Source organism: Mustela nigripes, chromosome 16 (assembly GCF_022355385.1).
Source record: "Mustela nigripes isolate SB6536 chromosome 16, MUSNIG.SB6536, whole genome shotgun sequence".
In the NCBI taxonomy this organism is placed as follows: domain Eukaryota; kingdom Metazoa; phylum Chordata; class Mammalia; order Carnivora; family Mustelidae; genus Mustela; species Mustela nigripes.
Genome location: NC_081572.1, coordinates 33834396 through 33851656, shown reverse-complemented (window position 1 = coordinate 33851656; position 17261 = coordinate 33834396). Strand labels below are relative to the sequence as shown.

The following is a 17261-nucleotide window of genomic DNA, read 5'->3' as shown; positions in this document are numbered from 1 at the left end:
AGACGTCGGCGTTGATGCGTCGGTGCGCGTGCGCGGCCCCACCCCTTCCTCCCCGCTGTTGCCCAGCCTAACCACACCACTCTACACACGGAGATTTAATTTAGTCCAGTGCTTCCAGTGTCTTCTCTAAAGCGTCCTTTTCGATTACGTCCTTAAGCCCTCCCGAGCTGCAGCTTCATCGTCATAGGATTTTTGCGGCACCTGAATGAAGTAACGTATGTAAAAGAAATGTTAAAGTTGTTTCCACTATTCTTTGGCCGGAACACCAATGGAATCAGACTGTACTCTTCTCTCCATCTCTGCCTCTGCCCTCCTAGCGCCAAAGTTCTAGAATCCTAGGATTTACAGGTGAATTTAAAATTAATCTTTTCCTGAGCTTGCTTCCGCTATTGACCTCACACCCTCCTGGTCAGAAGTTAAACATCTTAATTTCAGTGTTCTGTACTTTAGGGTCAGGGGTTGGGGAATGGGAAAAATGGGTAAGGGGGAGTGGGAGGGCAGGCTTCTAGTTATGGAATGAGTAGCTCCTTGGAACATAGAAGTTGGTATTGTAATAGATGTAGCTACACTTGTCGTGACTATATTTCATAAAATGTCCAATCACTATATTATTGTACACCTGAAATTAACATAACATTGTATATCAACTATACTTCAATTTAAAAACAAAAACCAGGGCGCCTGGGTCGCTCAGTAGTTAAGCCTCTGCCTTCCGCTCAGGTCATGATCCCAGGGTCCTGCGATCGAGCTCCCCACTGGGCTTTCTGCTCAGCAGGGAGTCTGTTCTCTCCCCTCCACCACGCCCTGCCTCCCCCTCTGCCTGCCTCCGCCTACTTGTGATCTCTCTCTGTGTCCAATAAATAAAATCTTTAATAAAAAATAAAAACAAAAACTTAGTGTCCATAGATCCTTAGAAAGTGATGGATGGAGTTTCAGGAATTCCCTAAAACCTACAAAAAAAGAAGGCCCAAAACTTGCAACAACCTTTCAAACGGAGTCTAAGCACCTAGAAAAGATTAAGAAGTACTAATCTCTATATATTTTCATACTATTTCTAATTCCTGGTACAATCAGTGTGCATTAGCACCTTCTGTTTACCAGATACTGTGCTACAAGCTAGAAACAAAAATATTTTACAGAGCTGGAACTTCATACTCTATAGTTACTAAGGCATGCATAGAATGATAATCTAATAAAGACTGCTTGCAGCATTAAAAATCAGCAAAGGAAGAAAAGAACTAATGTGTATTACAATGTTTCTCGAACTTTTTTCCACCTGACCTACAGTAATACATTTCATATTGTGACCCAGGACACACACACGCATATATACCCACATTTTTTTTAAGATTTTGTTTTCTTAAATTACTATACCGAACACAGGGTCTGAATTCACAACCGCAAGATCAAGAGTCACATGCTTCACCAACTGAGCCAGCCAGGCATCCCCGTAACAACATTTAAATGGAACAAAATTTTTATGAAATAATGTACATACTACATGTTATATGTTCTATTCCTTTTTTTTTTTAAGATTTTATGTATTTATTTGACAGACAGAGATCACAAGTAAGCAGAGAGGCAGGCAGAGACAGAGGGGGAAGCAGGCTCCCCGCCAAGCAGAGAGCCCAATGGACCCTGAGACCATGACCTGAGCTGAAGGCAGTGGCTTAACCTACTGAGCCACCCAGGCGCCCTCTTTTTTTCTTTTTTTTCTTAAGATTTATTTGAGAGAGCGTGACCAAGAGAGCATGAGCAGGGGGAGAGGCAGAGAGAGAGGAAGAAGTAGACTCCCCAACATGGGGCTGAGCAGGGAGCCCAATATAGGGGTAGATCCCAGGACCCTGGGATTGTGACTTGAGTCCAAGGCAGAGGTTTAATCAGCTAAGCCATCCAGGTCCTCCCTATTTCATTTCTTTAAATTGCTGGTCACGGGGAAGTGGGCTGGCTCAGTCAGTGGACCATGCAACCCCTGATCCCAGTCAGGGTTTAAGTTCAAGCCCTACATTGGATGTAGAGGTTACTTAAAAATAAAACCTTCAAAAAAAAAAATTTTTTTTTTATTAATTTTTTTTTTAAGATTTTATTTATTTATTTGACAGAGAGAGATTACAAGTAGGCAGAGAGGCAGGCAGAGAGAGAGAGAGGAGGAAGCAGGTTCCCTGCTGAGCAGAGAGCCCGATGCGGGACTCGATCCCAGGACCCTGAGATCATGACCTGAGCCGAAGGCAGTGGCCTAACCCACTGAGCCACCCAGGCGCCCAAAAAAAATTTTTTTAATTGCTAGTCACTACACACTAAAATTGATTTTACAGTGTCTTAGCTTACAAATTATAAATAGTCATTTTTAAGCTGACATTTAATGAGAACATTTATTGAACACTTGCTAGGCACTAGTATTTTATATCTATTATCCGATTCAATTCTCTGAGGTAGGTAATAGTCTATTTTATAATTGTGGGGAAATTGAGACCAAGAGAGGCTAAACAATTTAATCTCCCTGGATGGTCATTTCACAGGAGGAGTATGAAGAGAAATCAAAGACTGTTTGACAGGTGAATAGGAGGAAAAAGGGGATGTGAACTACGTGATTTTTAAGATTTCTTCCAACTCTGGTTGTTTATTATCTTGTGATCAGTAATGGAGAAACAACGTGCAGATCCATTTCAGTCTAAGACAACGCAGATTGATTTTCCCAACACCATTTGTTGAAGAGACTGTCTTTTTTTCATTGGATATTCTTATCTGCTTTGTCGAAGATTAGTTGACCATAGAGTTGAGGATCCATTTCTGGGCTCTCTGTTCTGTTCCATTGATCTATGTGTCTATTTTTGTGCCAGTACCATACTGTCCTGATGATTACAGCTTTGTAATAGAGCTTGAAGTCTAGGACTGTGATATCACCAGTATTGGTTTTCTTTTTCAAACACTCCTTTGGTCTTTTCTAGTTCCATACAAATTTTAGGATTATTTGTTCCAGCTCTGGAAAAAAGTTGATGGTATTTTGGGAGAGATTGCTTTGAATGTATAGATTGCTCTAGGTTGCATAAACATTTTAACAATATTTGTTCTTCTAGTCCATGAACATGGAACATTTTTCCATTTCTTTGTGTCTTCTCAATTTCTTTCATGAGTGTTCTATAGTTTTCTGAGTATAGATCCTTTTCCTCTTTGGTTAGGTTTATTCCTAGATATCTTGTGGGTTTTGGTGCAATTGTAAATGGGATTGACTCCTTAATTTCTGTTTCATTGTTAGTGCATAGAAATGCAGCTGATTTCTGTGCATTGATTTTGTATCCTGCCACGTTGCTGAATTCCTGTATGAGTTTTAGTAATTTGGGGGTTTTCCACATGAAGTATATCATCTGCAAAGAGTGAGAGTTTGACTTCTTTGCCGATTCGGATACCTTTTCTTTTTGTTGTCTGATTTCTGAGTCTATGACTTCGAGTACTATGTTGAACAGCAGTGGTGATAGTGGACGTCCTTGCCATGTTTCTGACCTTAAGGGGGAAGCTCTCAATTTTTCCCCATTGAGAATGATACTCACTGTGGGCTTTTCATAGATGGCTTTTATGATATTGAGGTATATTCCCTCTATCCCTACACTGTGAAGAGTTTTAATCAAGAAAGATGCTGTACTTTGTCAAATGCTTTTTGTGCATCTGTTGAGAGGATCATATCATTCGTGTCCTTCCTTTATTTATGTAGTGTATGACATTGATTGGTTTGCAGATGTTGAACCACCCTTACAGTCAGGAATAGAACCCTTTTAGCCACAAACAGAAGAATGAAACTGGACCATTTCCTTACAACATACACAATTGACTCAAAATGGTTGAAAGATCTAAATATAAGAGGAATCCATCAAATTCTGAAGGAGAGCACAGGCAGCAAATTCTGTGACCTCAGCTGCAACTTTTTGCTAGACACATTTCTAAAGGCAAGGGAAACAAAAGCAAAAATGAATGACTGGGATTTCATCCCAGTGAACTATTGGGATTTCATCAAGATCAAAAGCTTTTGCACAGCAAAGGAAACAGTTGACAAAACCAAAAGATGACTGACAGAATGGGAGAAGATATTTACAAATGACATAGAGAAATAGCTAGTATCCAAGATCTGTGGGAACTTATCAAACTCAACATCCAAAGAACAAACAATCCAATCAAGAAATGGGCAGAAGACATGAACAGACATTTCTGCAAAGAAGACATCCAAATGGCTAACAGACACATGAATAAAAGCTCCACATCACTTGGCATCAGGGAAATGCAAATCAAAACCACAATGAGATACCACCTCATATCAGTCAGAATGGCTAAAATTAGCAGGTCAGGAACGACAGATATTGGCAAGGATGCAGAGAAAAGGAACACTCTTACACTGTTTTGGTGGGAATGCAAGCTGGTGCAGCCACTCTAGAAAACAGTATGGAGATTCCCCAAAGAGTTGAAAATGGAACTATCCCATGACCTAGCAATTGCACTACTGAGTATTTACCCCAAAGATATAAATGTAGTGATCCAAAGGGGCACTGCACCTGATGTGTATAACAGCCAAACTCTGGAAAGAGCCCAGATGTCTATCATCTATTCATCAGATGAATAGATAAAGATGTAGTGTGTCTGTATATAGAAACACACACACACACACACACAGGAACACTACTCAGCCATCAAAAAGAAGTGAAATCTTACCATTTGCAATGATGTAGATGGAACTAAAGGGTATTATGCTAAGCAAAATAAGCCAAACAGAAAAAGACAATTATCATCACTCAGAATTTAAGACATAAAAGGGGATCACAGGGGAAGAGAGGACAAAATAAAGCAAGAAGAAATCAGAGAGGGAGACAAACCATAAGAGACTCTTAATCATAGGAAGAAAACAGCATTGTTGGCCAGCGAGGTGGGGGTGGTGGGGATTGGGTAACTGGGTGATGGACATTAAGAAGGGCACTGGGTATTATATATAAGACTGATGAATCACTGACCTCTACCTCTGAAATAAAAAATACATTATTTGTTAATTAAATGAATTTAAATTTTAAAAAATGAGAAAAAGTATAATAATATATATAAAGGGAAGGCTAATCATATTTTTTAAAAAGACTGATAAATCACTGACCTCTACCTCTAAAGCTAGTAATACATTATATGTTAATTAATTGAATCTGAATTTTAAAAAAGGAGAAGAGGGTGCCTGGGTGGCTCAGTCAGTTAAGCGTCTTCCTTCAACTCAGGTAATGATTCCAGAATCACGGGAACATGTCCTGTATAGGGCTCCCCGCTCAGAAATCTGGTTCTCCCCCTGACCTTTCCCCTTCTCATACTCTCTCTCTCAAATAAATACATAAAATCTTTAAAAAAGAAAAAGAAAGAAAAAGAAAAGAAGAAAAGAGCAGAACACACCCAGCCCAAATAAGATAGCTGGAGTATAAAGGTGATGAGTGCTGACACTAAGTCCCCTTTCTTTCCCTTCCAGTTTTTTTTAAAGATTTGTCCGGGGGGTGCCTGGATGGCTCAGTGGGTTAAGCCTCTGCCTTCAGCTCAGGTCATGATCTCAGGGTCCTGGGATCGAGCCCCATATCAGGCTCTCTGCTCAGCAGGGAGCCTGCTTCCCCTCTCTCTCTGCCTACTTGTGATCTCTAAAATAAATCTTTTTTTTTTTTTTTTTTTTTTAAAGAGAGAGCATACAAGCAGGGGGAGTGGCAGAGGCAGAGGAAGAAGCAGGCTCCTCCCTGAGCAAGGAACATGATGCAGGACTCAATCCCAGGACCCTTGGAATCATGACCTGAGCCAAAGGCAGATGCTTAACTGCTTAACTCACTAAGCCACCCAGGCATCCCATTCTTCTCTTCCAATTCTTACCTCAGTGAGTATCACCCACTACCCAGAATTGCTCCAGCCAGAAACCTGGAAGTCATCCCAGGCTCCAGGCCTCTCCCCATTTACATCCACATAGTCAGTCTTTCAAATCTACATTGCAGTGTTTGCCAGTGAAGTAATTTTGACCATCATATAGAATTTAGGGAAAAAAGATTTACTCATGAACTTTTTCTTATTAACATATAATGTATTATTGGCTTCAGGGGTACAGCTCTGTGAATCATCAGTCTTACATAATTCACAGCACTCACCATAGTACATACCCTCTCCAATGTCCATCACCCAGTCACCTCATCCCTCCCACCCACCTCCCCTCCAGCAACCTTCAGTTTGTTTCCTGAGATTAAGATCATATAATTGCCTTTCTCTGATTGACTTATTTTGCTTAGCATAATACCCTCTAGTTCCATCCACATCATTGCAAATGGCAAGATTTCATATTTTGATGGCCGCATAGTATTCCGTTGTAGATACCTATATACCACTACTCATGAACTTCTGAGTTTTAGATCTGCTTCCTCTGACACTTATTCCCAAACTATACTAAAATAAATTTTTAAAGATTTTGCAGCTGTGGTATTTAGACAGATTAAGAACGTATATGTGCTTATAAACCACAAACTTTTTGATTAGTGAAGGAGTAGCTTATCTTATGGTGTACTCTTTGTGATATAAAATGCTTGAGGAAATAATCCCCTTTTAAGATTAATGTGGTACTGAGCTTATTACCATTTCTACTCACAAAAAGATATATTTCATCAACTGTTACAATTTTTCAGATTTTATCTTTTTTAATTTTTTATTTTTTTGAGAGAGAGAAAATGGGAGGAAGGGTGGGGGAGAGGTATAAAGAGAATCCTCAAGCATACTCTGCATTGAGCTCAGAGCTCCTTGTCAGGCTTGATCTCAAGATCTCAAGAGTGTGAGATCGTGACCTGAACCAAAATTAAGACACTCAGACACTTAACTGACAGAGCTACTCAGGTGCCCCATTTTTTTACTTTTTAACATTTATGAAATTGGAATGTCTTTTTAAAAAATATTTGAGAAAGCATACACACAAGTGGGACAAAGTGGCAGAGGGAGAGAGGGAGAATCTTAAGCAGGCTTCATGTCCATGCAAAGTCCATGGTGGAGCTCGATCTCACAACTTTTGAGATCATGGCCTGAGCCAAAATCAAGAGTCAGATGCTTAACCAACTGAGCTACCAATAAGCCTCTGACATTGGGATGTCTCAAAATCAGTAGTGTAATTTACTTAGCATTTTTTATGTTTTAGTGGTATATAAAATTATGTCTTAACAATTACTGGTGTTTAGATATGGTGAAACATGCTTCAGGTCAAAATAGCGACTCCTTCCTAAGTGAGGTAAATACTGTCCTCTGAATGGCTTACTTTACTCTTTTCCACTTTTTTAAACTATTTTTCAGTAAGACTAAGGAGAGAAAGAAAAGGAGAAACAGAAAGAAAAACAGTGATGTTTCAGATATACTAGGTGTAGATTACTGCCAAGGAAATGAGCTTCAAGAAATTAGAAGACCTCTGTATTTAAAGACCAATATTCTTTGGAAATATAATCATAGAATATCAAAATAAAATGACCTCAGGAGTCATATAGTTACAGATTTCTCAACATAGGACTTTCCTAAGGTTTTATTTATTTATTTGTCATGGTGTGGGGGGTCAGGGAGAGAGAGAGTGCACATGCAGGAGGAGCAGGAGGCTGAGGGGGAAGCAGGCTTCCCGCTGAGCAAGGAGCCAGATGTGGAATTTGATCCCAAGGATCATAACCTGAGCTGAAGGCAGATGCTTAACTGAGCCAGGCAAGCGTCCCAACATGGTATAAAATTATCCTCAATAGTGTCCTGTTTTATATTGTTAAGATTCCTTCTATTGTTTTCTCCTTTGAGATCTTTTGGACTCTTCTTTTACACTGGCTGTCTGCTTTGGCTATGCAGATCATATCTTCATTAATTTCATGAATATTGAATAGAATTAGGTCCAGCCAAGATTCTATAGCACAAGACTGGAGACAACCCTCCAGGTTGATACAGCTCCATTAATCAAGCCTTTTTGGATGATTGTTCAATTAATTATCAATCATCTCAACTACTAAAACACTTCCCTGCTTTGGGATAAAGTTCACTTTCCCTAAGGTTGCACTCAAATTAAGAGCTTTTCATGGTCTGACTTAATTCTGGCTTGGACTCCTGCATTATCTATCTCATCTATCTCTCATAAGCACCTGTTTCAGTCTGTTGGAACTGCTTGTTTCCCAAATCCTTCATGGTATTCATGGGCTGGCCCTCTCCCCGCCCCCTCAACTGGTTCCTTCTGTCTGAAATTCCTTTATTCTCTTTATATAATACCTATGTATCCTTTAAGTGTCACTTTGTTTCCAAATCTTTTCTTGACAAACCACCTATCTCTTCATTAAAGTATCCCTTTATCAATGTTCCCAAGACACCCTTTGCTCCCTTCCATCATAGTACATCACATATTGCACTGTCTTGTTTGCACTTGTCTCTCCTAAAAACACGAAACACACAACCAAACAAAAAACAAGAACAAAAACCCCTCTTCCCTCCTACCAGAATAGAAGTACCTGGAGGGCAGGAACTGTATTTTATTTCTTCGCCTTTGGCACAGTATGGTACTGAATACTGGTTTAGATTAATGATTTCAGTGTAATGATACCATGAAACCTTATTAAATAACCTAAATATGCATCTCTGTATTGTTTGCTAATGCTGTCAAAATAAAATGTAGAGATTGATTTCAACTATTCTACTCTTTCTTGTATATGCACTGCATTATTATATTACAGTAGAAGGCCTATGGTAATAATTATATATATATATATATATATACACACACACACACACAAGTATGTTTGTCAGTAGACTAGAGCTAAAGTTCAAAGATTTATATCTCATGACTAGTGTACAGCAGATAGTCTGTTAAACAAAGAGTGCTGAAACTATGCTGTTTTCTAATCTTTTTTTTCAACTAAATTTGTCTGTAGTTTCTAACTTTAAAACTAAAACACGGGCAAGCTGTAGGTTTCCACTCCTCTGGCATCTTCCAGTTTTCTACAGCATTTCTGAAATCATTATCTACAAATTCTTTTAGTACCAAGGATGTAACTTTCTTGGACCTGGGACCTTTAAGTCCTTTTTGGTCAGTTAACTATCTCAGATTTTAATTTCATCATAGTCAAGTTATTTTACATTTTAGTGCTTAAGGACCCTTCAAGCTGGTTTTTAGTTTCTCCCTTTAGAAGGAAGATAAAAAGTATTAAATACATGATTCTTTGCATTTTTTTCCATCCTTGATCTTGCTAAAAGCATTTTTTTCCCCCTTAGGATTTTATTCATTTGAGGGAGAGTGAGAATGAGAAGCAGGATCCCCACCAAGCATCTCTGTGGGATTCGATCCCAGGACCCCAAGATCATGACCTGACCTGAAGGCAGACTCAACCAAATGAGCCATCCAGGCGCCTCTAGAAGCATGTTTTAAAAGTCCTGTTATAGACTTTACGCATTTTTTTCCTCTGGCATGCCTTAATTATTCTGCATTTGAGCCTTCTACAGAACATAAAGGGTGTATTTGGAAAGTTGGAAAGCCTTAAGGCAAAAATAACCATAGGGGTTTCAAAGAACTCATATGCCTAAGAGACTGGGAGGCAAACATATGAAAGAAGCCCATTTTGAGGTTTGTGAAAAGAAAGCAGGGTATAGGTAAGACTTTTGGTATTGTTTTATTTATTTATTTGACACAGAGAGAGAGAGAGAGAGAGAGAGAGAGCGCACAAGTAGGCAGAGTAGCAGGGAGAGGGAGTAGCAGCCTCCACACTGAGCAAGGAGCCCGATGTGGGGCTCGATCCTAGGACCCTGGGATCATGACCTGAGCCAAAGGCAGTTGCTTAACCAACTGAGCCACCCAGGCATCCCCAAGACTTTTTTTAGTATTTAGATCAAGAAGCAGCCATAAAGGATTTTAATCTACCATGAAAAAAAATTACAGGTAATATGAACTGTGAGATGTAGAATAATTTAGTAAGGTACAAGTTCCAACAACATACACCTCCTTTTAAAGCCCTATTTTAAAACTTTTGCTGGCAGAAACTATTTCAAAATGAACACGATAATTTGGGGGTTTGTCCTTACTCAGCTTAAGTTTGTACAAAAATATTTAAAATGGGTGCCTATACAAAGTATTTTTAATGGATTGTTCATATCTGAACCCCTATATTATGTTTCAAAATATTTATATGAACAAATAGGACTGAACTAAGCTTAAATATTTGAAAGTAACTTGTTTAGACTAGAAAACTGATACCAAACTGATCAGTCTAAAAGAAAAATGTATGTACATATAATTTTCTTGTATATTAATCATTGAAATACTTCAGATAGAGAAATTAAAAGTCCATTAATTTCTAGGTTACCCCTTTCCACTTACAATGAAAAAAGTACTATTAATTTTTACTAAGTTTAAGATGGAAATATTTTTAACAGAATGAGACACCACAATGAAGGCTTCATGAATAATTTATTCCATTTGAAGTTTTGTTTGTTTTTTTTTTTTTTTTAAAAAGTATAAACCTTTTCATTTCCTCAATCACAATTTGTACAACTCAGTGTTATGGCATTCGGCAGCAATAGTGTTTGTTCCTTATTCTTTTTTTTTGTCACATTAAAAAAAAAAAATTGGACCATATTAAATGTCACTGCTAAACAACAACTTTAAAACGCCCCTTCATAAAGTGACCAAGCTATTTTGAGAGAGTTGATGCTGACATGTCCAGTAATGACGTTACAATTTGTAGTTTAAACTCAGTAACTTTAAGGTCCACAAATCCAGTTTACTTTGAAAAACTAAAGCTATTTTAAAACTTCATGAATACATCAACCTGAGGAGTATTTTAGGTCCCAAATCCAGTTTTTAATTCATACTCCACAAAAGAGAAAACATACGAAAATTTAAACCACAGTTCTTGGGCCCATTAAAACACCAAGAAAAACCAGAAGGTTAAGATTTCTAGCTGATTGGGGGGTCGGGGAGAAGTATGTCAAAAACAGTTTTCCTTAATTTAGACAAACTAAAATCTTAAGAGGAAACCCAGACCAAAACATTACTCATGCAACATTAAATGTATTAATAGACTGATATGTGATGCCATAGTGGATGAGTAGCAAATTATATGATGCAACAGCATTTAAAAACTTCCTTTTAATGTATTCAATTTGAACATTTTAAATAACGCAACATAGTATTTTGATATTACAGTATTAACATAGTGCTTGATTAAAGATCTGCAAATCTTTGTAGTAACACATTAAGTTAAAAAATTACCTCAGAAGGTAAATATGAAGACGAAAAGAATATTTTAATACAGTAATCTGTGCCATACTGACAATTGAGTACGAATACAGCTGAGGATAGTTGACTAAGTAGTAAGAGCTTAATTTTAGTGGTTTAAGAAAAGTTTAGAAAGATTTAAAAATTACAGCTACTTTAAAATTTAAGGATTACATATAAGTACACTTGGTGGCCTTCTGGCCAAACAATAAGGTGTACAGAAATTTATTCATACAGTGTTAATTCACAGTCCTGATAACTGAATGGCTTGCATAAGAAAGTATGGCTAGATGTTTCTCACTGGCTGGAAGCAGACATTATATAACTAATCTTTTTAAATGCCAAAATACTGAACTTCCACCCTGCTTGGTAATGGATAACTGCACAAAAAACACATTAGCACTGTAACAAAGAAGTCAAGGTGTTGGTGATCAACTGGTATAAAGTATGTATTATTTTGCTTTACCATTTAAACAAACAAAAAAACTACCCATACTTGTCTGTGACAGTACATTAGTAAGTCAGATCCATCATCCTGCATAAAAGGCTTAATTTTTTTCTGAAACAAGTCTCCTGACCTTTTCTAATGGCTATTTAATAATGTTCTATTTAAATGTGAACTTGTATGTGAAGGGAAGAAAAAAAATTCTTATCAGTAAATCCTGTATATTTGGGAACTACTCCCTGATTCCCAGTTAAGAAGTAATTGTATACTGGGTTTCTTCCTTATGGCTCCATATAAAAGAAACTGTCAGGGAATAATTTTTAAAAATCTATTTTCAAACTGAGGTGTGGTTACTATAAGCTAGTGATATTAAACAACTGAGAATATAGCTCTTATTTTTAAAAGTCACTACTGAGCTAAGTATATAAAAAAGGATACTTTTTATAGAAATTCCAAATAAACATCTTTTCCCTCAAATCTCAGACAAGTTTAAGTACAGAACAAAACATGCCAACATAATCTGTAGTGTGCTAGCATAATTTAAAAATGAATGCAGAGATGTGATCTTCAAATTTTAATTTCAAAAATGCTGACCACTGGAATTGCATTGTAATTTTGAAGAAGTGATTGAAAACCTTTGTCACCAGTTGTGTTCTTTATAGAAAAAACAAGACTTGCTAATGTTTTAATATACACAATTTGAAGAAGTTATACTGTTCATAAGAAAGTGATATTTAAGCTAAGCATATAGTATTTACAAAACAAGTTTCAGTAAAAACAAAATAAAACATACCGAATTACAGTTTTGTAAATACAACTGATTTTGTCTTTGTGAAGAATTAGTGAATGTATAAATTCGGAATTTTGCTAGACTGCTTCCAAGAAAGATAGGTAGACTTGGTGACTGTGAATTCAAGTCAGCAACACAGGTAGGAGGCTAACTTGGACTCTCTTGTGAGCAGCACTGTAGAAATAACGTTTTAACGGGGTAAAGCCTGCATAAAAGCATTTTTCTTGGCATGTGCAAACAAGAAGGGGGAAAGCTGTACTGAAGGAAGGGGTGAATTAAAGTCCCTAAAATTCAAGTCCCTTCTTTAGGGAGGTGAGAACCTCCTTGGCATATGCCCTGCCTTAATCTGAGCTGTGTTACAGAAAAGTACAGACTCTGGTGTTTGGGACTGCCATCTCCAAACCAAGAAAATTAAATAAATAAAAAAGGCAAAAGAAACAGGTTAAGTTTAGAAAATGGTTCTTTAACTAGTGGAATAGAGTCTGAATACCAGAATTCACTGAGAATCTATTTACACCACAGTTTGATTGCACACACACACACACACACACACACCCATACATATGCAACTCTCACACACATTCCCAATCTTTAATTTAAAAAAAACAAAAAAAGTCAAACAATCAGAGTGACTGTTCTTAAAATAATTTGTAAAATGCCTAGAGCTGGGCTAAATTTCAACCTTATAGCAGATCCTGAAGATAATTTTCATAATTAATAATATTCCCATGCCTAGATGTGCCACTGTCAAAACTGGAAAAAAAAAAAAACATTTAAGCATGTAACATTAAAACACCAAAATTAGTTTAAGCATTCAGTAGCAAATGTTTTTCTTGTAAAACTAAGTTTCTTTCACTGGAAATGGCCTGAAATATTAGTCATAGCCCTAAACCATAGTACAAAATATAACTGAAGAATTCTCATTTTATTCTAAGTTAAACCACCCAACAATATCACTTGTATATTGCCATCATGTTATTCTGTAAAGGTGTGATATATAAAATGCTGTAAGACCTGGTACCTTTTTAATTTATAAACACAGTGAACTTCATTACTGTACATGTACTCTGCAACTACAGCTTAGCTGTAAATCCTCCACACACAATGGTATGGACATTATTCCCCCTCTATCCCCATTAAACTGTACATCGAGACAATACAAATTTACTGTCCGTCCCACCCACCCCCTTACAAAAAAATAATACTCTAAAAGCAACCCTACTGCAACTTTTTAATTAAGACGATTACATATATTTTAGACCAATTGCTTTAAAGCAAGAAGGCAGTATAAACCTTCTAGGAAAATTTTTATAAAAGAGGTTAAGAAATATAAGACAATTTATACATTTAAAAACTTACAATAAATAAGAGATGCAGGCATTTTTGAATACTAGATACTATAATCCAATACAAGAACATCTTGATGTTCTGAAGCCATATGTTGAAATTCATTGTTCCTCATGTTTCCTCTCCATGCTTTTAATATTCATTTAACATGACTGGGTACTATGGCTCATTACTTTTCACAAATACTGTGACTGGAAAAAAAAGGTTAATTTTGCTACGAAAATGTTATAATACGTTTTGTATGATCAGTCATCATCCTAAAGAGTTCAGTATAGTCAGTGAAAAATAGCAGGGTTATAGCCCCTCCCCCCAAGTCAAAACAATATTTGTTGAAGTAATAAGAATTAGACCCCATCACAGATGACTTTCACTGAGAAGATAACTGTAACTTAATCTTGCAGCGAAATATTTTCCTTGTTTTTTTCTTGTACAGTTCCACTGAATGAAGATCACAGCATATTCATGATAAAGTTATATAACTGATTCAGCACCACAAAATGAATTGGGAGACATGAGCGTCTGTCCTGGATTGCAGGGTCACAGGTTAGCCAGGAGAGTGCATTGTACTGTTCCAAAACAAACCTGAAAAGTATAAGTCATGTATTTATTTTCACTGTAGATTTTGGAAGCAGTTCCCAGTTATGGCATCTAAGATTCAAAGCCACTTTAAAAAATGGTGGAAGGTATAGAATAAAGAGTTCTAGGGGAGATTAAAGATTAACTAATTTTCATAAAAAGTACTCTCAAAAGTAGATTACACATGCTAGGAAGAAAAGCACTCATTCTGAATGATGTACTTCATCTAGAGATCCAAGGGTACAAAACTGTAAATTATTGCCAAATATGAGAAAACTACATGAGAATCAACATTATATTCTTTCAAAGATGCAATGGAGAACCTTTAATGGTAAAAAAGAGTTATACCTGAGGACATCTGAAGTCTGATTTGAGTCAAGTGGGTGGGAGTGTTTACTGTGAAGCAGCTCATCAGATTGCACTGAAGGCACGTGGAGGTGCAAAGAGGCCTAAAAAAACAGGAAATCAGTCAGCCAAATGGAAAAGTTGTTGGTTTTACCTTATTTTTCCAAGGTCTCGTCCTTGATGAAATACATTTTAGACCTATGTAATGAATGGGCACCACTATAAAGCTGTTCTTCTTGCTTAACCAACTTATTATAGAATTAATTTTTAAGTGCATAACTTATATTCAATCTTACTTTATTTTCATAAGCTCTACTGCTTTTGAGACCACATAATAATCCTTAAAAAACTTATTTAAAAGGTATTTTAAAAGTCATCTATTTTCTGAGTGTAACATGCCTAGATGTGTAAATGTTTAAAGAAGCCCTAAGCTGATAAACCTGAACAGTCTGTTTACACGTTACTTAGAACTTTAGACTATACACAGACATGAAGATCTAGCACTGAAAAATATACGAGGAGTAAGCATATGCAAATATACTGCTTACAAATCTATAATTTTAAACAAACCTATCTATGGTGGAATTGTGAGCACTCTAGTACAGTGCATAGAATGCCTTCTTTTGCCCATGCAATTTCATACTGGAGGCTTGGTGACAACTGTCACACCCATTTCAGTATGACAATGAAGAGTAGAAAAAAGGAATTTCAATTAAAGTGAATCATTTTTTGTTTGAGTCAATATATATAAAGTGTTTAAAAAAAAACTATGAGAGATGGAGAAACTCTTTTAGAGATCTGTATACTGTAAAAGGTACTATTTCATATTTAGGTGATTTCTCCTCTACAACAGCAATTATATATATTTATATATATATTTATATTCTTGTGTTATATATTCAAGAATATAACCAAAGATAGATATTTTTTAAATGCCCATAAACTCTTGATTTATAAGTCTTAAGAAGAAGTCTCATATGGTAGATCACTACAAATTAGATGAATAGTCAGTACTAGAAATTACTATTTAATTTCTATGAAAAAAAGATTTTTTTAATCATCTAGGTTACAAACCATTATTTTTCCAAGTAAAGAAAAACACATCAGGTGATTTTATTGCCTATGGTATAGGAAATAAAATGGAATGTATGAAAACAAAAGGTGAACAAAATTACGGTAAATTATGCCTTACCTCGTAATTCAGACCAGAAGTCCTAATCTTGTTACACTGTATCTGAGGGTGAATGCCCACTTTACACTATCCTCTCTGCAAATAAATATTGAGTAGAAAAGAATCTGGATAGTCCCTTGGACTTTTTGTAAAGTGGTGTTTCCTAAAAAATTGTTCTGTGAAACACTAAGGTCATGAATTATGAACTGGTGTTACACAATTGCTTTTTTGTGTATTAAAGTAAGTTTGGGAAATAGTAGGTATATAATGTTATTTACTGCTGTTTTTTTCAAAGACTTTAATGTGCATACATGTATTATAACAACAAAAGGGGGGAAGAAAGCATGTGCAACATTTCCCAAAGGACCAAAGAACCCTTTGTTTTTTAGAAACACCAAACAAAGACTATTTTGCAGAAACACTCTTGGGAATATGTTCTTGTAATGAGATCTGTATAGACTACTGTATATATATATTGGAAGGGAAAGAAAAGTCATATATGTCCAAACTTTTATTACCCTGGCTGACACTCCCTAAATATATTACTGCATCAATAGTCAATTCAGATCAAGAGCTGTTGTATGCTTTATGAATGTGCTACAGAAGTTCAGTGCTTAGACTCAAATGTCACGGACTCAATGGTATGTGGGCCAGGGGTATCAAGATAGCAATAGGCTTAAGAGAGGGCAAGCCTATTAGTTCAGGTACCCACTAGAATATAATCCCCCAAATAAAGCATAGTATCCAGCTTTTACCCTAAGAGTAAAAAATCAATTGACAAGAAGTGAGATTAGCGTGACTTCTGGAATAAAAGTCAACTTCTGGTGCATGTATGTAAGAAAAAGTGAATCAGATCTGAATTTCCTATTTTGGAATAGTAGTAAGCTACAGAAGTAACATCCTGGATAGGGCTTTCACATCTCATTTTACCCCTTTACAATGTATCTCAACCTCATTACGTCACTTGCCAATGACCTTGTTTTGATAAATAAGTCAGTATGGGTCTCAGAATCTTAGCACTTGGAAACCACTTAATAGTTTTAACATAGCAATTTACACAAAGCTAGAAAGAAATTTTAAAGAGATAGTAAATGGACCTAAATATCAAATATATTCTTAGAAAATTATGAATCCTTTAATCCCCAAAATACTGTGGCATAATAGCAGTATGATGTAATTCAAAGAATAATAGTATAATCATGAAAGGACACAGACTGTAATTCTGGGTCTACTACCAATTTATGACTTTGGACAAATAAGTTTTTCTGAACTTTAATATGCTCACCTGGAAAATGAAAAGGTTAGATTAAAAGTAATATAAGGTTCACCCAGC

At 36.4% G+C, this 17261-nt stretch overlaps 1 protein-coding gene and 1 long non-coding RNA gene across 2 annotated transcripts in view; one reads left to right on the top strand and one right to left on the bottom strand.

The window, feature by feature from the left end:
- The first annotated feature begins 56 nt into the window (after positions 1–56).
- LOC132003643 (uncharacterized) lies at positions 57–10507 on the top strand. Its single transcript, XR_009400257.1, has 3 exons — positions 57–348; positions 5687–5875; positions 9256–10507. It is a non-coding gene; the product is annotated as an uncharacterized LOC132003643 (long non-coding RNA).
- MED13 (mediator complex subunit 13) overlaps positions 10426–17261 on the bottom strand; it is a 103717-nt gene continuing 96881 nt past the window's right edge. The window contains exons 29-30 of the mRNA XM_059379251.1: positions 14761–14861; positions 10426–14418 (exon numbers count right to left, since the gene is read on the bottom strand). Coding sequence (XP_059235234.1) covers positions 14286–14418; positions 14761–14861 — 234 coding nt within the window. The 3' untranslated portion in view covers positions 10426–14285. The remainder of the gene's footprint in view (positions 14419–14760; positions 14862–17261) is intronic.